The 22,770-nt window shown below is 57.0% G+C and overlaps 1 protein-coding gene across 1 annotated transcript in view; it reads right to left on the bottom strand.

The window, feature by feature from the left end:
- MYT1L (myelin transcription factor 1 like) overlaps positions 1–22,770 on the bottom strand; it is a gene marked incomplete at its 3' end in the record, with an annotated part of 79,001 nt that overhangs the window by 14,739 nt on the left and 41,492 nt on the right. Inside the window, exons 9-13 of the mRNA XM_023746549.1 lie at positions 21,531–21,742; positions 16,049–16,299; positions 13,944–14,180; positions 12,138–12,259; positions 11,260–11,328 (exon numbers count right to left, since the gene is read on the bottom strand). Of these exons, the coding sequence (XP_023602317.1) occupies positions 11,260–11,328; positions 12,138–12,259; positions 13,944–14,180; positions 16,049–16,299; positions 21,531–21,742 (891 nt within the window). The remainder of the gene's footprint in view (positions 1–11,259; positions 11,329–12,137; positions 12,260–13,943; positions 14,181–16,048; positions 16,300–21,530; positions 21,743–22,770) is intronic.

Below are 22,770 nucleotides of genomic sequence, written 5' to 3'. Positions count from 1 at the left end.
GGAGAAGAGCGCTGGGCCCGTCTCCCCGCCTCCCTGGTCAGCTGGAAGGTGGTTACCTGCACTTCCCTGGCGCGGTGCCTGGCCTGTAACGCTGACTCCGCAAGTTCCTCTTCCCCTAAGACTTGGATCACTTGCGTGTCAGGGAACCAGACCTCAGGGGAGCAAGGCTGGTGGGCAGTCTCCAGCCCCGCCTCCGCCACCGGCTCCCTCGTAGCTGCCTGGGGCCCAGCCCGCAGGGGAAGCAGGGGAGGCAGCAGGTCCTCAGGTGGACAGGGCCGGCATCCCCCCGCGGGGGCGAGCCACTCTGTGCGGGCGCTGGGAAGAGGCCTTTCACGTGGTTTTCATGCGATGGACGTGTTTTGTTCACGGATTTATCAGAGCCCACGGCACATCAGAGACGGGAACCGCACCGTCCTCCCCGTCACGGAGCCTGGGTGGAAGTCTCGCCTGTGCACGAAGAGGCTGCGGGGTCTGAGTGACCCCACGCAGGCATCGCATGGCCCGTCCCCTCGGGAAGCCCTTTCTGTGGCCAGTCCGTGCTCCCAGGCCACCCCTGCTGGCTGGCCGGCCTGCTACCCGCCCGCCGCAGCCCCAGCGATCTGCTGAGAGTCAGGATTTCAACGCCTCACAAAGTCTCCCCAAGCACGATGAGCGAAGGGGCAGTCAGTAGACGCCGGATGGAACCCACAGGTAAGTGCCGAGCACAGGACGGTCGATCATGAGCACGCGGCCTTGGTTTGGGTCTGTCTGACGTTCTCCGAAGTGTGCACGTCAGCCTCACCAGAAAGCCATTGTTCGGATGAGCCGAAACGAATCGCTGTCTGAACGATCTCCCTCGTCTCAGGCAGCTTCCTTCAGCTCAGGGACTGACCACAGAGCGAGGCGGAACCCAGACACGCGGGCCAGGTGTCACTGAGAGCAGGTGGAGGGCGGGCCGCTGGCCAGGAGAGCTGCCTGGATGTGTAAAAGGGGAAGGAGGGGGGCTCCCCAACATCTCCAGCACCGCCTGCCCGCCCCCAACGACGACGGGGAATAGAGAACCTCTCCCTCCACTGCTCCCACTTCAGGGGCCGCGGCCACAGCCCCAGAGCCCCGCGGAGCATCGAGGTCGCGTGGAAGATAAAGGAAGAGCCGACGGGACGGGTGCGTCAGGACTGGGGGCTGAGATCTGTGAGCGGGCCTCGACCGGTGTGAGCCTGACGGGTGACGGGCGTTGTTATTTGGAGATTTTAACCCTGACTTGCAAGTGGACACGAGGGTGCTAGGACTGCACCCTATCAGACGAGAGGACACAGCGGGAACAGAGCCCTCTTACCCTGAGGCATTGGGCCTTGCTGGTTGGCGCTTCCACAGCCCAGACGGCTGGCTTCCTTCACCGTCGCTGGTGCTGGCTCACATTCCAGGCACCCACTGTCTCTCTTCCTGGCCTCCCCCGCAGCCCAGCCCTCAGCCTCTCCTCTGCAGAAACCCTTGCTCGGCCCCCGCAGCCCAGCCCTCAGCCTCACCTCTGCAGAGACCCTTGCTCGGTCCCCGCAGCCAGACCCCGTTCTTCATGAACAAAGGCTCCCATCACCTTTTTAGTGACCTGCGTGGGGTCACTCAGATTCTGCAGCCGCTGCTCTGAGCACTTTGCAAACACTAACGCATTTAATCTTTATAACAAGCCGTCAGGGGGGCCACTGTGGGGACTGGAACTGGAGAGGCTGAGCTGGTGGCAGGTCCCCCGCTGAGGGCGGCCGGGCAGGGCTGGGGCCAGGGCCTGGAAGGAGGCCCCAGCTCCTGGCTCGGAGAGGTGGGCCACAGCAGCCGGCACACCCTGGAAGAGGCCCGCTCCGACACTCACACCTTCCTCACATCACATTTCTAAAACCCAGATTTTAAAACATGTTTAGGTCCTTGAGGAGTCCTAACATTAAGGCAATTGAAATATAAAGCAATTGAAATATTCTGACCAGATTTAAAAAATAATTTTCCAAAGCAAACAAATAACAGACACATCTCAAATACTGGCAATGAAATAAAAGACAAACGTTTAAATTATTCCTACTTTGCTCAAAACCTGGCTCTATTGGCTATTCTGGGGAATTAAAAGCCAGGGACTGGTATTTTTTTTTTTTATGGAAAAAATCCTTGTCACTATGTGAAAGGAAGAGAAAGCGGAAGGCGCCCCCGTGCACAGAGAGGATGCGGTCGAGGCCGCAGGGATGTTCTGACAGTGAGCTGCCAACAAGCCCCAGGCTCCCCTCTGAAAGCCGGGCTCGTCAGCATGACGGAGGGTTCAGTTAAGTCCTCGAAGGGTCGTCCTGTGCCTAGCGTGGGCCAGGCACCGTCCTGCGTGCCAAACATCGAGCAGGGGACACGCACGGGTCTTGGGAGAGCCCTGGCCCCACACATGGGAGCCCAGCTAAGTCAGGAACCATGCTGGAAACACCCCACATTTAATTTAAAACAAATAAAAATATAAAGTCCAACAGATAGATCTGGACTCCCTTGGCAGTCGACAAACCCTGAAGAGCGTGTGCTCAGAGGTCTGCTGCCGAGACGCCTGCGGGCTGGACCGTCTGGCCTGGGAGCTCGGCCGGTCTAGACCTGGGGTGGGGACGGCCGGCCTGGGGCCGTATAAGGCCCTCGACATCATTTGGTCTGGCCCTGCCAAGGCATTAGGGTTGAGTTAACTAAATGTTTGACCACATACAGCAGCTAATTTTTAAGCTGATAACTTTGTACGGCCCATGAGTGATGTTATAAATATCCCAATGGCCCCGGCAGAAAAAAGCTTCCCTACCCCTGGTCTAATGGCTGTCCCAGGGCTGGGGTCAGGGCAGGTGGTGGTGGAGCACTCGCAGCCTCCTGGCTGGGCTGTAGGGATGAAGAGCAGCAGGACGTGTGCAGCAGGACAGGAGGGGACGGGAGAGGGAGGGGCCGGGACGTGCCTGACGCGTGCACCCCTTTCCTCTGCACGCGGGGAAGACCCATCTTTCTGGGACGGGTGTGAAGTGTGGGAAGACCAGCGACCCCTTCCCACCAGCCTCAGGACCTGAGCTGCACACGGGGACGGCCCTCCTTGCGAGGTGGACTGCGAGGTACGGTCGGCGCTAGGTTGGCTCAGACTGTCAAGCTCTGCGGGCTGCTCGCTGACACGGGGACAGCTCAGGGCAGCCAGGCTTTCTCCTTGGACAGTGACGTTGCCGGCTCCGTGTTCCCTCAGTAACCAGAGGGTCCTGGTTCAGGGACGTCGCCCCCCTTCAGAACTCACAGTTCCTCACCAGGCCGTGCTGTGCAAACAACTCGCTCCAGTGGCTCCCATTCCAGCTGCCATGCTCTCGTCTTAGAGACGTCCCAGTGCCGCTCAGGTGAGCCAACCGCCAGTGTGACCGGGACACCGCTGCAGGAAGGGCCAGGCCGCAGGGGACCGCGGCGTGAGATGTGTGTCCAGCGGAGGGACGCGGCAGCGCGAGTGTGGGCCCGTCCTGTGCTGGGCTCGGTGGACCAGGTCCCTCCAGGGCCGGTGGCGGGCTGAGTGGCAGCAGGGCCTTTCTGTGCGGAGACGTGCCCTCACGGTGTGTGGTGACTGAGGCACTGAGTGTGCACTTGAGGATCTCCTGCGTCTTCGAGGCGAGATGTCTGCACGCCTGTCAGCGTGGCGCTTCCCTCCGGTGGCAGGTGAGACCCAGGCCCTCCTCACCACCTGGTCTCCGCGTCCTCCCTCAGTGCTGGCTGGTCCTCGCAGCCCCTGGGGGCTGGGCCCCTGTTTCAGGTTCCAGAACCTTCCCCCACCGCACCCCACATGGTATCTGTCGGAGGCGGGGCTCCCACGGGTCCCTGCTGCCAGGTGCGGAGCCCAGAGCAGTGGCCCCCAGGCGGGGCTTCCATGCAGATACAAGGAGCATGGAGGACCGTGGCTGCAGGACGCCCTGACCACTGGTCCCATAGAGGCCGCACCATGACGACCACGCCACCCTTCTCGGGGCACGGGTGCCGCACCCGCCACCAGCGCCCAGGGAGGCCCGGCAGGTGGGCTGCTCCACACGCCGAGGCCGGGCTGGGCTGCGGCTGCTCTGCTGGGATGGAGGCCACAGAAACCCCCCCGAAATACAAGCAGCCACGAAAGAGCAGATAACAGCCCCTTATGCACACAGCATGCCCGAGCTCACAGATGGACTCTGATTCATAAAAACATCAACATGTCTTTAGTGAGACGAGGTTATAAATAGTTTTTCTTTTTCCTACTTTCTCAATTTTCAGCTTATATTGGTTTTATTTCTAAAAAGCCCCGTGAAAATGTCCTAGTCTTAGAGCACGTCTCTCCCTCCGGTTAGAGGGCGCTGCGCACGCTGCACTGCTGATCTCCGCAGACGGCAGGTGTGCAGCCCTGGCCGGCTCCCCGGGTGGGAGCGTCCCCGTGCACCAAAGGCTGTGGTTTCATTCCTGGCCTGGGCACAAACCTAAGGTTGTGGGTTCAATCCCTGGTTGGGGCGTGTAAGGAGGTCAACCAATGGATCTCTCTCTCCCACATCCATGTTTCTCTCTTCCTCTCTCTAAAATAAATAAAAACACATCCTCAGGTGAGGATTTAAAAACGTGTGTAGTAAAGTCTGAGCAGTCCTTGGCTACAGAGAAATAAATGAGGGACAGGAGCCCAGTGGGTGTGAGTCGCGTTCACACATCTGTGCTGGGGCTCGGGCAGGGGGTGCGCCAGGCTCCTGGTCACCGTCCGTCCCTGAGCGCGACAGGGAAGAGCCGCTGCTCTCTGGGCCCTGAGGTGGAAGATGAGCCTAAACAAGCCGCTGAGGCGCGTCCTGGGCTGGGAAGGGAGCAGCACTGGGTCCCGGGAGTGAGGCCGCCTGCGCGGCTCCTCTGTGGGTGGCTAACAGGAGGCGAGCTGGAAGGGGCTGTGCAGGTGCTGGAGCGCAGCCTCAGCGCGAAGCCCAGTGTGCACGCACCCCCCAGCCAGGCCCGCAGCCACCAGGAAGGGAGCCCCTGCTTAACCAAACGTGATTTCTGTACGAGTTTGAAAGTTGCGAATTGATTCTTTGAAAATAACCTGAGATGTTCCACTATGGATCTTGCCGTTTCCACGCACTATGCTTGGAAGTGTGTCTACAACGGCATTAAATAGAACAGGGACATATGTCCGTGTGTCGCTAGAAAAGGACTAGTTCTCAGTGGCTCAGTAATGGGACAGAAGCACTGAGGACCCAGATGCTAAAAAACCCACACACTTTCCAGCTGTAGAAATAACATTCCTGAATGGGAGCTAGACTGTGGCAAATGCATGCGGAACAATGTGAATGAGGTCTAAGGCTCCAGGCGGGACTGTCTGGTATAGGTGTTCACTCGGCACGTGTGCCTGTTCCATGTGAAGTGATAAAATGAAGTATAATTGAAAATTCAGTTCCTCAGCCACAGGGGCCCCACCCAGGAGCTCAGGAGCCACGTGGCTGCGGCTCCGGCTCCAGCTCCACGGGGTGGGGGTGGGAGTGGGGGGGGTGCAGGTGCGAGGTGGCCCTCCACCCAGGTGGCCCCCCAGGGAGTTCTGTGGGTCAGCGGCAGACACGTCATAACGACGGTTACACTTTTGTTCTGATTCTTAGGAAGCACGTGCACTGATGTGTGTTCTTAGGGGCGTCAGGGAGGCGTGGGGCCGCCACCCGCTCACACGACCACACTGCTCCCCATGGCTGGAAGGTCAGTGCTCCCCAACCCTCATCGTGACAGGGAAGCAGCCAGCCCCATGGACCTGGACTCGGGTGTGGATGACTGAGCAGGTCACCTTGCCAGACAAAGACCCTTTCTGCAGCAAACCCGCCGTGAAGCAGCGCGACGGACACGATGGCGGCTGCGCTGGAATCAATGCCCCCAGGCCCTCACACAGCCCTTCACTCCTGAGTTTGCCAATCAGGGAAGAGACCTGGAGAGAATGGTTCTTGCCCTGAAACTGCCAGGAAAAATGCCCTCCAAAATCCTTGTCAATAATTTCCCAAAGGGAACATCTACTTTATTTCCAATTTCATTCATTTTGCTCCAGGGAACTGTAAATTAGTGAAGTGTTTACTGGAATGAAACCTCCAATTTACAAGTCAAGGCCCATGTAAGTAGTGCTCACGGCAGGCGGTTCCACCCAGGGCCCTGGCTCTGCCCAGCAGGTCTGTGGGAGGAGGGCGCCAGGTCCACCCAGGCTGTGGGCCCCGCCCGGTAAGGTCGGGACTCTCCCTCAACTACTGGAAGGAGGAGAGGAAGGAAGGTGCTCGGCTGGGACCTGGTTAAAACAGCGAACGAGCAAGGGCACTGCCGCCTGTGCCCCACGTGGAGCCCCTGCCGTGGGGCGGGAGGGGCCACAGGAGCTGACCCCGCAGTGTCTGAAGTGCCGGGCTCCAGAGACACGGAGGCGGTGTCCTCATTCACCCCCCAGCAGGGCCCGTGGACCCCCGTGGGGGTGCAGCTCTGCGTGGCTACCTGCCTGCATGTCCACCCGGGGGTGTGTGTGTGACTGCAGTTGCCCTCAAGCTCATGACTTGGGAAGTTTCACGACACTGTGCTTGACTCCATGTCCTATGTTGGGCGTCCTTTACATCGGCCTTTACTTCCTACGATGAAGTGGGGCGGTCTGCAGCAGGCGGTCACTCAGGGAGCTTCAGGAAGTGCTGCCTGTGTGCACCTCACGAACCTGTGCAGACGCACAGACGCTGCTGCCAGTGGAGGAGGCTCACTCACCAGGCGGGACATGCCTGCAGCTCAGCCATATCGGACCCCACGCAGCTCACTTCCCTGGGGGTCCCTGCCTGAGACCTAATGCTGAGCGCTGCAGGGACAGAAGAGTGGTGTGTGTGTGTGCATGCATGTGCGTGTATGTGCATGCACGTGTGCCTGTGTGTGCATGTGCATATGTGTGTGCATGTGCGTGTATGTGCATGTATGTGTGCCTGTGCGCATGCGTGTGTGCCTGTGTGTGCGCGTGCATGTGTGTATGTGTGTGCATGTGTGTGGTTAGAGCCACAGTAATTGTAAACCTCTACTCTCCACCGCGGAATAGCACCCCTAAAGTGTTATTCATTTTGAAGAGGTAGCTTGACATGTGGAAAAGGTGTCACTGACTCTTGTCTGTGGGTCTTGCCTGAGCCTCAGTTCCTTTAAAAAATGTTTTTATTGATTTTTAGGGCGAGAGGAAGAGAGCGGGAGAGAGAGAGAAACATCAATGATGAGAAAGAATCATCGATTGGCTGCCTCCTGCACACCCCCTACTGGGGATTGAGCCCACAACCTGGGCCTGTGCCCTGACCAGGAATCGAACTGGCGACCTCTTGGTTCCTGGGTCGACGCTCTGCCACTGAGCCACACCAGCCGGGCGCCTCAGTTCCCACATCTGTGAAAGGACCCTGGGCCTTCCCAGGGGTTTCGCAGAGGCACCTTCAAGGGACCTGTGTCAGACCAGCAGAGCCGTGGGATCTGGGGTGGGGGTGGCTCCCACGCACTCTAACTCGCGGCAGCCTGAGGCCCAGGTCACATGCATGGCGCCAGGTGCACCCAGGAAGCCCGCGGCCAGCACCCACTTCCCACCTGCAGACACTCTCATGGCTGCAGACGGTCCCGCACGGACCAGGCATTCCCAGGCTACCGAGCCAGTGGCGGAACAAAACGATTTTTCTAACAGAAGCGAGGGGTCCATGGGGGACTGTTTAAAGTGGGAGAGCACGTATTACATGCCACCCCCCACCCCACTCAATGTGGAGGCCAGACCGACAGTAACCTCTGCTGTTAAGGAGCGACCTGCACGGCGAGGCCAACGCCCCTCCGGCAAGGAAAGGCGCGTCTGTTAGAGAAATGGGGCTCCGTCGGGGCAGCTGTAACTCGCAAGGTCCTGTGGACTCCCTGTTGTCCACCGCGAAGCAAGGGGACGGGAGGGGTTACGTCTGAGAATCAGGCGCACAGCCACAGCGGGCGACTCCTGCACCCAAAGCACCGGAAGCCGGAGACGAGTGAAGCCTCTGAGGCCCTTGCAGACCATCTTCCCGCAGCCTGTGCTGCTCGTGCAGCTGAGAAATAAGCCTGGAAAACCCCAGGGATAAGCAGCCTCAGAGGAAAGGAACATCTTGGCCTACGTTCAGAATTCGAGTTTTTACAGTTTATTAATAGATGTAACCAGGTTTTCAGAAAGGTCTGTGGTACATGCGTCTAAGCTAAAAACACAGGGCAGATGCCCAGAAAGCACGGGACACGGGAGAGAACTTTCCAAAGGGCAGAGCCCCAAGCAGCCCCCAGCACCGGGTTAAATCAAAGCCTCAACACGCCACGCGGAGGCGACGCACAGCAGCGACCTACAGGACCGCCTACACGACCTTCCTGCCAGCAGCTGCCCCCGTGCGGCCTCGGGGCGCTGCACCCTAAGACAAGAGCAACGAGTCAGGAAGCCAACTGGAGGCCCGTTGTTAGAGCTGCGTGGAGTCAGGTTTGTTTGGCTCCCTGAGGGAAAGGTAGCTGAGACCCTCTGTCTCCCACCCCTGCAGGTGCTCGCGCACCTGGAAGGAAGAGGAGAGCTGGCGGGAGGGCACGGTGTCTTTAGGAAGAGGCTGACGGTGATGTCATGTGATCTGCAAGTTTTCCTGTCACGACTCTCAGGTGGTCTGAGCAGGGGAGATGGTCAGAGAAGAAAGTTCCTTCCGAATCAGAGCTCACGTGAAGCCTCATTGTCATCAGCCCCCCTGACTCGCGACAGTTTTATTCTATTTTTGGGCCTGGGGTCTGGTGAACTGCAGGGTTGGACCTCACCCCGGGAGGCAGCTTGAGGAACACCGTGCAGCACCCCAAGTGTGTGGGGGCTGGGCTCCAGCCTCGGGGACTCCTGGCTGCGTGACCCTCGCCTGCCTCCTGGGAGTCGCTTTCCTTGGGCTGTGCCCACCTCCCTGAGCCACTGACCTGGGCTTTCTCTGTCAGACAGACCAGGGGCCGGGGAGCAGGAGCTCCAGGCGCCAATGGCCCTCACGTGCACGTCACATTCTGATGTGCACTGTTTACATGTTGTACATAATCAGACATGATGCTATTGACTTCTTTTCCAGAATATTCAAAATGTGTGGTTCTGGGTAAGCACCGAGCTAGGCGTCATCTTGGGGTGTTTAAGAGGTTTGAGGACCCAAGACCCAAAGTTTATCTGGCAGAGCTGTCAGTCCGTGACCCAGAGTCCTGTCAGTGGCCACTGGAGTGAAGTCAGTGTGAGAAGGGACAAGAGGACCCTCTCCAGGAAGTGCTTTCTCAGCAGGTGCACGTGGAGCTGCTCTTTGCAGGAAGCGGGGCCCCACTGTCTCACGAGACGTGGGAGCCGCTGCACCACGGACGGTGCCGGTCACGCTCTCCACCAGGGAAGCAGCTTTGAGAACACGTGTGAAGAAGAAGCTCTGACCAGAGCCCGGCCTGATTTCTCTAGAGGGAGCTGCGTGATCTCCCGGATGGACAGCGGCCTGTGACTCAGGTAAGAGCAGTGGATGGGAGAATCACAATTCAAAGGAGAAAGGAAACCATGTACCCTACGGACAGCTGGAAAAGACCAGTGAGAACTGCTTATTTCAGCATTACACCTTTATTGTGTACATTTCATCGAAGATCCAACGATAAACACAAACCATCCAGAAAACCGGTCACGTTTAGGTTTCTAAGAAAGAGTCACTCACAACGAGATGCACTGGTTACAAAGACAAGCCTGGGAGCGAGTATGGCTGTCAGATCAGCCGGATGAGGAGAAGGCAGCCCCTCTGGATGGCGAGGCCCTCGGGGAAGAAGCAGACGAGGGAGGGGCAGCGCCTCCCTCTGAAGATGCCGATGGCGAGGACGCCATCTTCCAAGATGAAACAGGAGGAGGCAGGCAGCCTGGAGCTTCAGATCCACAGAAACTTCTAAGCCCACAGTCAAGGCATGCAAACCAGTGCTAACCAGACCTGCAGAACACTACTCTGGCCTCTGGGTCTAGATGCGCATTAGGTGCGAGCTGTGGGAAGGCCACTTTCCGGCCACAGCCGGCCTGTGGGGCTGGAGCCGGGCCAGACTTCTGCCAAGTGTCCTCATCACAGAGTCAGAGGGAAGTGCCTTCTGAGGCGCTGGCTAAGGTCCAGGGGCAGGGACCCACGTCCTGGCCAGGAGAGAAGCATGGTTTCAAGCTATGAAAAAAGATGCCGGAACCCAGCGGGCTGAGCTGTTCTTGCTAATCCCTGTCCACTGGGAGGCACTGTGGAGGATGCTACGGGCTTTATGGCCGTTGGGAAGAGGGCGCCCTCTGCTGTTTACACGCCATGAAGAAGACTCCAACAGCCTGGTGGTGGGAGGGCTAGTTCAGGAGGTCACTGAACATGAGCAGGTGGTCTACGGCGCTAGGGCCCTGGACAGGGGTCCTGTAAGAAACGACACGAGTGAACCGAGCCCCACACCCGGACAGCCTGGTCGGCGCAGCGGGCGCGGGTCTTGGGAAGGAATCACGCAGGGTCTGCAGACAGCGTTTTCTCTAACGGGTCACACAGCCATTTCCTAGCGAGAAGGAAGCCAAGCAGTGTGGCCCGAGGGCACTGAGGACAGCACGGGCCCCTGGTTTCCTCACGTCCACCCCACGTCCACTCCAGCTAGAGCCCCGTCGCGTGGTGCCTTCCTAGAACCTGCGCCCACCTCTTCCACAGTCTGCCGGGAACTGACACGGCTCATCACGTGTGTGCACTTAAGGAGGCATAAGTGCCGGAGACCAGATTTATGTTTAAAATATAGAAAAATTATAGACACAGAGGAGCCGGAGATGCAGCCGCTAGAGGGATGCGTGTGTGAAGGCCTGAGTCGCTGTCTGAGTGCCGGTGACTGACCGCTGGGAACCTGAGGGACTGGCTGTTACCCTGTAGCTTCCTGTCACCGTGCTAGTGAACGTCTAAGTGTTAAGTAAGCACATGAACTACTGACTCTCAAAACGTCAATTTTTTACTTTTAAGTTTTGATCTTTTCTTAAAAGTCTGAGAAACCCTGCAGAACCTCCCTTCCCTGTGCACGCACACCTGCCGGAGAGCACACTGTGCTCTGGGAAAATCGAGACAGAAAGGATACGATTGAAAGAACTAGAGACAGACGAGAGGGGAGCAGAGGGAGCTGCTGGGAAGGGACTACATCCCGAGGACCCAGGCATGCGCTGCTGTGCACGTGGCTCCGTAAAGACATTTCTTTTCAGATGACACCTCCGTCTGCTCCTGCTCAGTGAGCAGGCTTTTAAAGGAGGACGATGCCCGTCAGTCTTACTTGAGTTCCTGCGAGCTGGTGGCCAGCATGCTCCGGATGCTCTTGTCAGCCAGCGGGCAGCCCGACAGACTGTAAGACAGGCCAGAGAGTCCGTGAGTAGCCTCCACCAGCTGGCGCTCCGAACAAACACACACAAAATTGAAATTAAAGTTTAATGCAGAAAAGCGATGGGGCAAGTGCTGTATGTTGACTTTTTATAATGAACTCTGCATGTAAATTTAAGAAAACAGGTCTGTTCAGTCACTTTTTAAAAAAGATAAAAATATTTGTGCTCTTTGGTTGAAATGTACAGAATGTTCCCAATTTAGGTAGCTTGTTTTCCAATAGAGCACATTCCACAACACACCCACCAGCACACTGTGCAGGTCAACATGGAGCACTGCGCGGGCACACACAGCGGACGGGGGACTTGGACAGCATTGTTGAGGTAAGCTGAAAACAATAAATTGGAGAGACAGGATCCACCATGAGGAAAATGAAGGCACACCTTCTATGTGAGGCGTAATTACCAGTCACATGACCACTCCCATCACACCTGGGTGTTGGACATCTGCCACCAAACAAAAACAAAAACAGCCAAAATAGTAAGTATGTTTAAAAAAAACTCGTAAAAAGTTTCATTGTTTCCAGTTTAGCTGCAATGTCTGCAAGGGGTTGGCGCCCTGGAGAAGCTGCGGATGCGCGGTTGGATGAGGATGGCGGCTCCGCGGCCCAGAGCGCGGGAACACACGCGAGGCCACGTGGCGGTCGCTCTGCCGCCCTGGCCGCTGGGGACATCTACACGCTGCGGATGTCACATGCTCAAACGGCAAGGCACGCACAGGCCGGTCGTAAGTAGCAAAGAGAGGGCGCGCGGAGGGAGCCCGCGCCAGGCTTACGTTATCAGATCCTTCTTGCTCTCCTTGCACTGCGGGTACTTGGGCTTGGGGCTCGGGATGGTCACCTCCCCCGGGTACCTTCTGTCTTCCAGCGCGTCCTGGAAGGGGTCCAGGTCCTCCGGCTGCAGGCGAAACACAGCGTCAGCCACACCGAGGGCGGCTCAGTGCACAGGCAAAGGCCCGTCCCCGCGGGCGCTGCCTCTCACTTCCCCCTCCCGACTTTCCCTTCACAATCGCGTTACCTCTTCCCCCTCTGAAAACGCAGACGGAAATTTGTTCCGTCTCCCTTTGGGGCTGGCCCTTAACATCTCATCTGCTCTAGACCACTGGAACTCCGGGAGCCTGTCACTGGCAGGGCCTTATGCACACGAGGGACAGAAGTGGTCTGGCCACAGGGACGACCTCCCCCAGCGTCCCACCTACACAAGGGAGCGGGCTGCCTGCTCCACAGGCCGCCCCATCCCACGCTGCCTGCACGCTTCAGGGCTGCACCTGAGATCTCAGAGCAACCACTGGCTCCTCACTCTCCCTGGGCCCTCAGCCCTGTTGCAGCGTTAAATCCTTCTCAGCGTTTTCTTTTTTCTAGGAAGTGGGTCCAAGTGTCATGACCTGGATACTCCTATAGGTGGCACTGTTGAGCAGACGTTCTCCTGAATAGGAGGCGTTTTCGCTTCCGGCGGGGCAGTGTGCGTCATGCAATGCTCCTGTCCACTTACGGGGCTTCATATTCATGACAGTAAGTTCGGAGCTCCCGCTGCCTGCTCTGTGGCCCTAATGACTGAACAGAGGCGGAGGGAAGCTCTGGGATTTAGCTCTCAATCTGAAGAATAAGAACAATAGGCTTTGAGGGCGAAGGGCCCTGCAGAAAGATGCCTTTCCCTCAATCCCTACAAATGGCCCATGTTTCCTTTCTCTCCACCTCCTAGTTTCTAGAACGGTGGTTCTCAACCTTCCGGCCCTTTAAATACAGTTCCTCATGTTGTGACCCAACCATAACATTATGTTCGTTGCTACTTCATAACTGTGATGTTGCTACTGTTATGAATCGTCATGTAAATATCTGATATGCAGGATGGTCTTAGGCGACCCCTGTGAAAGGGTCGTTCGACCGCCCAAGGGGTCGCGACCCACAGGTTGAGAACCGCTGTTCTAGACGACGCTATTGCTTTCATGTGGTCTTCCCACTGCATTAAAATAAATGTTCATTTTTCAGTGAATAGAGAAAAATGTTATGACTTTCAGGATTAAAACACTAGAGAGAAAGGTCAGGCCAGTAAAAAACAAGTTTTTCTTCATTTCTTTCTTCAGTCTAAAGAATACTATAACTATTTAATAAGCTGAATTTGAAAGTTATAACGACTTTAAAAACAGGTTCTTGCCAGAGGTGTTTTGGTAAAATGTGGATAAAGGCTCAGGTGACGACCGAGCTACACGGCCCTCAGGGCTGGGCCTGCTCTGCGCTCCAGGTCCTCGGAGAGCAGACCCCCCTGGGCTCCAGAGCTGCGCGGAGGCGCCTCTGCGTTAGACAGCGGGTCCCCCGAGAGGGGCTGGCCTGCCGCTGACACATTTTCTCAGAGAAACTGTTTAGAACACAAAGTTCATCTTTCAGAGAAGTCCGTGGTTTGTTTCACCAAATCCATGCTGCTCACAAGTCCTTCCTGAGTCAACAGCGCAAGTGCCTAGAGCCTCACTAGCTACAGGGCACAGGAGGGAGGAGGCAGCTTTCCCAGGCGAGGGCAGCGCCGCCTCCCAGGACACCAGCTGGGACCGAGGCAGTGGCTCGGGGGGCGGGGGGGGGGGACCTACAGTGATCTCCTTGGAGTTGTCCTCCTCTACCCTTCGGGCCTTCATCTTGGTGTAGTCCACGGGCAGGTCCCAGCAGTCCCCCTCGCCCAGCGGGAAGCACCGGCTGCTCATCACGGCCTGCTGCTGCGGGGACATGGGCTCCAGCGGGGTCAGGATCGGGCAGCAGCCCTCCCTCGGCCTCTGCTTGTTCATGCTCAGGTCCAGCGTGCCGTTCTCGTCCACCTCCATGTCAGGGTTCTGTCGGCAGAAAGACAGGTAACCATGCGTTCCATCCCCGACTGCAGCCCGCCTCCAGCCAGCACAGAGCACAAGAGAAACTGCTCACCATCCCACGTACAGAAGCCCCAGGCGAGGAAGCTGAGGTGGGTCCTGCTGCCCGGGCTCCCAGGCTGCACGCCTGCGTCCTGTCTTCTGATCCATCACTCATCGACCATCTACCCATCCCCCATCCATCCCCCATCTGTGTACCTATCCATCGTCTATCTGTCTATCACTTATCTACCTACCCTTGTCTGTCATCTACTGATCACACCTATTATCTACCTACAGCTTCCTTTCTCCCAGTACATCTCTGCTTCTGGAAAAATCAAACACATGCCTAATTTCCATTCCATTCCACTTCAAATACCTATTAAGCGATCAGAATTATAATGTGTATAGAATACATAGTTATCATTAAAACTATATAAACTTAAAGTGGATATATCCTTAAAAATTCTCCTTTGGTTTCACTGCTGCTGAATAGTTCAAGCCTCAGAGCAGGAGAAAACAAGAGAGGGAGGGCTGGAGGGGAAGGTGGGAATTCACTTTCTAACCCAAAGCCCAGGAGGCAGAGGCTTCCACGCTGCTCAGAGCGCCTGCGGCTGTGACTGGCCCGGCTGCTCTGCGTCCAGCAAACCTGCAATGCAGTCAACTGGCTAACAAAGAGGGCCAGGGTGAGCTCCCTTTTTAAAAGATGCTTTGAAACAGATCAAGAATCCTTCAGAGCTCAGCCCTCCAGAGGGGAGAAGGAAGGGCGCGTGAAGGAGAGAGGGAGGGAATCAGGAGAGGGGAGGAATGGCCACGCGAGAGCTGGAGGGACACAGCGGCCTGAGCTGAGCTGCTGCTGCCGCCTGACGTCACGGCAGAGGGAGGTGCCTGGATAAGGCCCACCCTGGGCTGTTCCCTGACAAATGAGAGAGCATTACTCTGCCTCAGCTCTTTGTCATACTGCCTTGGCCTTCATGATGCTGCCTTCAATTCTCTCAGTCTTAGTTTAATTGCAATGAAGTACAAAGATGGGAGGGGACAGTCTTTTCTTTTTTTATTGTAGAACTTCCTCCGGGGCCGCCTCCCATTGAGCAGCCCTGGTCCTTTCCCAAAGTCTAGGGATAAAAACACGAATAAAGACGCATTTGTAGAACATGACACTGCTGGCCTTTCTCCCTTCATACAGATTCCCCTCATTCAGAACTGCTGGCAGGTGTGAGGCCGTGTGCACGCGGCAGCTCCAGGCAAGGCTCCTCCTCTGCTCCTCGAGGAGGCACCACCCCTGCCTGCGCACAGGTCCTCCGAGAGCACCCCCTCGTGGCCTCGCCCGGCGGCTCCCTGGCTGCCATCTAACCCGCTCTCCTGACCTGGGCACAAGCAATGAGTCATGGACCAGAAAATCAAAATGATAAACCACCACAAAGACTGGTTTCTGAGCTGATGCAAGCTGCTGTACCTGCCAGACTGGCCCCTGTGGACATCGGATTTGCACTGTCCTTGTTCCCTAGTTCTGGGTGACTTGCTAGGAGCACAGCAAGGGGACAGGCCTGCCTTTTATTTGACAGCTGTCCTTGTATTTGAAAGTTCAAGGCATGTTGGGTCTTCAGGTTCCTGGTCCCTCTGTTTACAGAAATGAGCCTGGATCTTACAGGGGACACAGGCATTGAGTGCAGCAATCGCAGGCACCTGGCCCCTTCCTGACCATGTGCCGGGAAAGCTGCTCCCGCAGAGCTGGGCGGTCACCCAGAAGGGAGGCTCAGTGAGACGGCGTCTCAACTTCTGCCTTGTGTCCTGAGGGGCCAGTGCGACCTCGGGGGTGGACGGGGCCCGCCTGCCTGCCCGGCAGGTGTGCGTACCCGTGTGGCACACAGGTCCTGCGGCTTCGTGGACAGGTTCTGCGGCATCTCGCGGCAGCGTGTGGACAGGTTGAGGATGGCGGTGGCCGCCATGTGGGCTGCCTCCATGTCATGCGTGTAGTCGAAGCTGCTCTTGCTGCAGGTGCTGCTGGCGCTGCTGCCGCCGCCACAGCTCAAGTTGCTGCTGCTGCTGGGCGCGTAGCTGCTGGCGGTGCTGCTGCTGGGGCTGGCGTCCTTGCAGTACCGCTTCGCTGGGGAGACACGGGCAGGGTGACTCGGGTACCCGCCAGGTCATGCGCCCTCCACCCGCACCCCCAGCCCTGCGCGTAGACACACATCACATGGAGGCGCGGAGCCAAGGGCTGACTCATGAGGAGCGAGCCACCTGGCCTGCCTCCTGGGACACCACGTGCCACTGACTGAGCTCAGCTGGGACAGTGGGGACATAGTGCCCGGTCCCTCCCATGAGTGGCACTGGCATGTGCCTCACAGGCTCACACCTGCTGGGACTCAGTCACCAGGGTGCCTCCCCTCCTTGTTGAGGCCCAGGAGGCAGCCTCCCTGGCAGGACTGCTCCTCAGTCACTGGGTGAGGGGACCCAGCTGCTCAGCTCACTGGGTGGGGGGACCCAGCTGCTCATCAGTCACTGGGTGGGGGGACCCACCCGGCTGCTCAGCTCACTGGGTGGGGGGACCCGGCTGCTCAGCTCACTGGGTGGGGGGACCCGGCTGCTCAGCTCACTGGGTGGGGGGACCCAGCTGCTCAGCTCACTGGGTGAGGGGACCTGGCTGCTCAGCCCTTTGGAGACTGGCCGCTTACACCGGGAGGGGCTGCGGTGGCCAATGGGGCTCACTGTCCTGCACCCGGGCCACCTGTGAGGGCTGCGCTTTGGGGAGTGGCGTTCAGGCTGGGTGTGCAAACCAGACAATGTAGCTGAACATCCTCTTCCTCAAGAACAGTCACCCTGTGATTCTCACAAAGGGCCACGTGGGGGAAGGTGATGGCTGAGGGGGCGCACGCCCTTGGACTTGGGTAAATGCACCAGCAGAGTGACCATGACTGCTCGGGGATGCGCAGACACGCCCTCCTTACAGGAATGGCCTCGCCTCCTGCCCGGAGCGTCGCTTACAGGTTATCTTTCTGAGCAGCCAGCTCACCACCAGCCCGACAGGCTCCTGGGCACAGCATGCCTCTGAGTGCCCAACGTCCCACTAGCACAGTGGACGGAGGCATCTGCTGGAGGGTTTACGAGCACTGCCCGTTATCACTGCAGGGGCGTTAACGCCCCAGGTCAGGCCTCTCCCCCAGGGCCTGGCCATGAGGCTCCTGGGAGGTGAACCTGGAGGTGCTGGCAGACCCGGCGCAGTGTCCTAAGCCCTCCACCAGAGAGCCACCCTGTCTCGCACCTTCTTCCCCAGTGAGCTCAGGGGCCCTGCGTGGGCGCGAGGTCCAGCGGGACGTAGTGATGGGGTGCATGCAGGGGCCAGCTGTGCTGCGGCGCCTGGTCCCACCTGCATCCCTGTGACAGCAGCCTGACCTGCTCTCACGGTTGTCCCCAAACAGTCACTGGTGGGTCAGTACTAAAGGCCCAAGGAAGCCCTGCTCAGAGCTGCCCCGGCGGGAAGCAGCAGACACACTGAACGGAGTGACAATAACCCCACACAGCAACAAGCTCGGACATCGTGAGCAACGCCGTGGAGCTGCCCCAAAGCGCCTCCTTCAGACACAAATGGAGAAAGAACTGAGCTTCCGTAACTCTCGGCTTTGCACCGGAGCCCGTGCCGTCCTAACCTCGCAGACGCTGCTCACTGTTCCCACCTGGCCACGGGCGATGCGGGCGGCCACCCGACTGCTGCGCATCCCAGCCCCGGACAGAGCCACAGACACTGCACACGCAGCTGACCCCCAGGGCCAGGTTCCCCGATGGTCCGGAGGCCAACCCCGCATCAGGCCCACCAGGCACGCGCAGCCCCGCGCCTCCGCCGAGAGCCAGTGCTCACGCCCTCGGGGCTCGGGGCCAGGCCCTGGGCCTTCCCCCCGTCCCCTGCGAAGGTGCCTTATCTCAGCAGCACAGGCCACGGGCAGCAGGGCTCGGGGCTGGGCCCAGAGGGACCCAGAGACAGGCCCAGGAGGCCGCCCGGGGCCTGCCCGGAGCACATCGAGGCGGCAAAGCCAACTCGCGGCCCAAGATTCTCTCTCAGGAATGGAAGTTTGTGGTTTTACGTCATCCCCGCATTTGTTAGAAAAATTCTGGGAGGAATAAAATAATACTATTAAGGTGTGTTTTTTTCTTCCTGACGAGGGCTAGCCACTGGCTCAGGGAAAAATGTGCTCCACACAAAGAAGAAACAGGGCACGTTGTTCAGAAATGAGTGCTATTCGAGTTCTAGAAGGAGCAGGACAACACGCGTCTACGCAAACACCGCAGCCCCTTGGAAAAGGGCATCCCCGTCACTGAATGCTTAACCGGGGCTCCTCTGGGCTCCGCCGGGAGGGGCCTGGACCAACTGGGACCGCACACCCTGTGGAGTGGGGAGGGGGGAGAGAAGCAGCTGGGCGGCCAGGCGTATCCCTTCACTAAATGCCATCGACTTTTTCTTTTGTTTTGCTGCAATGAAATAAGAGTCTCTATCCTTCAAATCTTTCAGGTGATGAAGGCCTCGTCCTAATAATTATCTGTTAAACTTTGACAAAACCTAGTGACAGTGACCTGGGACCACACTGTGCTGACACCAGGGGGCACCGCAGAGCCACAGGGCGTGGGGTGGCAGGTGTCTCTCCCAGGTGTGCTCTGGCCCCTCTGCCCCACCCAGGAGCCCCTACCTTGTCAGATGGGAGTACCTGATTCACCATAAAATGCACTGGGCTTTTCTTTTGGTAAACAAAGTGATGTTCAATTAAATCCCTTTCCAATTGGTCAGCAGATAAGAATGTGTTCATGTTCTAGGTGCCAGCGGACATGAGAATGACAGAGCTACACGCCTGCATGTGACACAGCTGTGTGCAGGCCACACCCCACGGAGCAGGACCTCCTCAGGCAGTCAGCGCTCTTGCAGGAAAAAGAGCAACCGTAAGACATTTGTTTTGAAAAATAAATGAAATGGAAACAAAGCAAACACCTTCCACCAGGACCCTCCTGTCGCCTGCTCTGCTGGTGAGAGCCTCAGGGCCCTGGAACGGCCACCTGCTCTGTGCAGTGTGTGTGGAGCAGGCGAGTGTGCTGCATCCGGGTTTCCAGGGAAACAAGCACGTGCCTCCTGAGGATGTGCCCACCAGGGAGAGGACGGGTCGATGGGTGGACAGACAGGCAGATTGACAGAGACAGAGAGCAGTCAGGACGTGTCTGGTGCCTGGAAGAACAAGGAGGCTGCACCCAAGTGCTGAGTGTTTGGTCCCAGCAGGTGGGACCTCAGGGCGATGAGCAGACGGGGAAGGCCCTGCGTTCTAGGCACCTGCATCTCTGCTCCTGCCCTGACACTGGCCCACCCACCACAGGCTCATTTCCCTCCGGCTCAGGACAGTGACGGAACCCGGGGGCGCCCCTGGAGCTGAGTGCAGACCTCAGTCGCCGGTGGTGCCTACTGCCCGATGCCCGGGAGCAGGAGGGCTCCTCTCAGCTCACATCCACTGGGCCCTGGCCCAGCCCCTCACCCTTAGCGGGCATTGTCCTCCATGCGTTCAAAGTCTGCCAGGCGCCTCTAGTGGAAGAGAAACGGGGTCACTGACTTCCTTCTCAGTAAATGTTTGCTAAAAGGGTGTCTTTCCTCTTCTCTTAGTTCACTGAGGACCTAAGAGTGGAGTTTCTATTCTGCTCTTGTTTTCCTGTTGGTCGGCTGAACAGCATGGCTCTGCCTCGGTCCTGACACCAGGCACCTTTCTGGGCAGGTGAGAATGTCGGCACTAACATGCTTGTGCCCTTTGGAGCTGTCCCTGGTCTTCCCAGCAGGCAGAACGGTGCCTCCACTCGACTCCGGGAATGGACACACAGCACACAGTCCTCAGGGAAGAGCTGAGGACAGGCAGGCAGGTTTGCCTCCTGCCCCACCGAAGGCACTGCAACCCAAGACGCACTCTACCGGCCGCGCCCACGCCCAGCCAGCCCGGACAGCAGGGCAAGGACTCAGGCCACGGAGAACAGCCGCGACAACGAGGCGGGTGAAAATGAACGAGCCAAAGCACTCATCAGATCTCTCAAAACTGGAAATGGTATCAACAGAATCCTTAATTATATGAATTCAATTTCTTTTGATCCTTCATTTGCAATCAAATGAATGAAATAATAAAAACTGAAACTGGCAAATTATTACAAAATAAACAAAAATACTTATTTTCTATTATACTGTAAACCACTTTCTTTTCCCCATTTATATTAATTCCTATATATTAAGAATTGATACATGCAAAGATAATCAATATTTGATGCATCAGAGAAATACTCTATTCACTATACAAATTAATTGTTATTAAGGCAAAGAATGACTAACATAACTTTGAAAAAGGTGTAGCTACTCATATTGAATTATGAGACGGTTTCAGAACCCCCACCACTCAGCTGAAACGGTCTGTGTGCTGTGATCTGAATTCCGTCTCTCAGAGAGGAGCGGGCCCATCTCCTGCCTCACTAGAGAGCGCCCGGAGAGACTTCTACGTCACCACAAGCTACGCAGCCCACATGCCAGTTAGTAAAATTTGCCAACTAAGTCATATATCCTGGAATTTAAAGTAGAATTGTGGTTAGATAAGTAAATGCCAAGATACGTGGTCTTCCCGTCTATGGTTAACCACGAACCACGATAACTGTGGCCCAGGCACACCCTGGCGGCGGCTGAGCCTGCGGTGGACAGGACTGTGCTTTTCCTGACGCGATGGCAAGGTGCGCCCGTGACCCAGCTGGGCCCCACCAGGTGGCTCTCCCAGGCCCGCTCCCCAGGGCAGAACAGAGCAGGGTCCAAGCCTGCTTGAGGGGCTGGGACACCCTCGGAGGCTGTCCACCTTCAGCTGCACAGAGCAATCGCGGTGACTTTAAAATCCCACCACACAGGGAACACCTGAGGTTCTGGTTTGGCCGGGGTGGGAGCCGCCTGAGCATCAGACTTCTAAGTCACTCGGACGACTGTGCACCCAGGGTCGGGAACACGGGGCGGGTGGGGGTGCAGACCTCCCCACACAGCCACGGATTTGGGGCCGCTGCTGCCGGCTGTCCAGGTATCTGAGCTGGGCCACCAATTAAAGGACGTTTAGGAAGGTGAGGACATGGTCTGAGTGACAGCAGGGGCAGAGGAGCCGAGGCTCTGTCCACACCCGCAGCCCTGCTCCCCACCGTGGACCCCTGGTTCTGAGGAAGAAGCCCAGGGTGGCGTGCTGTTCTTTGGTGCCCAGCAAGTGACCACATGCGCGACCGGCTGGTAGGAAATGGATATACACAACAACAACATCATCAAGGCAAGCGTGACTCTCATGTATAAGAGTGTGCACCTCCTACCATCATATCCTTTGGGGGATATGTCCCTGGTTTGCACCTTGGGAGCTATGGCCCGCTTGCCGTACGTGTGGCTGTCGTAACTGTTGTACTCAAACGACGTCTTGGAGTATTTCTCCAGCTCTTTGGCCAGGTTGGAGCGCGGCGTGGTCGTGGGGACGTTGTTCCTGTAGCCGTAGTGAGGGATCTCGAGCTGCTTTACAAAGCACATTGGCCTGTAAGCAAACAAGAAACAATCGACAGCTGGCTTTTTCGGGGCCGCGGGGGGACGGGCTCACGCTAACGCCAGAGCAGCTAGCTCTCAGCGGCACTCGGGCCTGGAACCTGGCACGGAAACCACGGCCTGCTTTCCCGAGAAAAAGCCGCGGCGCTGTCATTACGCAGCACCACATACGCTAGCCGCCCGGCTGTCAACTCTGGCAACAAGACGACGAAAACGGAACTAACTTTCCCATCTCCCTTCTCCTTTCCTGTCTTGGTGGGCTTGGTGAAGAGACAGGTGTGAGGACAGAAGCATCGCAAGTCCATGTGTTTTCTTCTGCAAAGAGCGAGAGTCACACTCACATGCAGGAGCTAAGGAGGCATTTCCCTTGGAGAGAGAGGAAATGAAAGAAGTACTCATAGGGCCACAGGCCGAGTGAAACTAGATACAAATGTGTACGTCTGGGCAATAAAATGGAACATGCGGTAATATATTCTGACAAATATTAGCCTACAGTTTCAATATTTTTACCTAGGAGCCATCCATTTTCCTAGATTTTAGAGTGAATTATTTAAGGGGAGGAGCCTTCTATTATTATTCATCATTTAAGATTCCATTTTGTTGTGTGTGTGTGTCCAGCTCGCTCTCTCTCATAAGTGGAATGTTTAAGCTCTTCTTGGAAATTAAGACGCACAGAAGAGTTCTTCCTTCGCTCAGCTTCCCCTCATGTTAACACCTTTATTTACCAAATCACCAAGCACTTACTTTGATGTCATGAACTTGGCTTATTTACTTGTCAGTCAACAAAACAAGGAAGCGATTAGCTGAATGCCCATTATTTGAGGCATTTGCCAGGTAGTATGGAGGGTGTGGCTGCATAAATGACTAAAACCCCCAGCTTTGCCTCAAAGATCCCGGGCTGCACTATTGTGTGCGCGTGTGTGTGTGTGAGAGAGAGAGATACACTATTTTAAGAGCCAGTGCTGCGGGGATTCTGGGGAAGGGAGGCCTCTTCTGGCTGTGAGATTCCATCTCCGCGGA

The sequence above is a fragment of the Myotis lucifugus genome, unplaced genomic scaffold (genome assembly GCF_000147115.1).
Source record: "Myotis lucifugus unplaced genomic scaffold, Myoluc2.0 scaffold_693, whole genome shotgun sequence".
Lineage (NCBI taxonomy): Eukaryota > Metazoa > Chordata > Mammalia > Chiroptera > Vespertilionidae > Myotis > Myotis lucifugus.
This window is presented reverse-complemented; position numbering and strand designations above follow the sequence as displayed.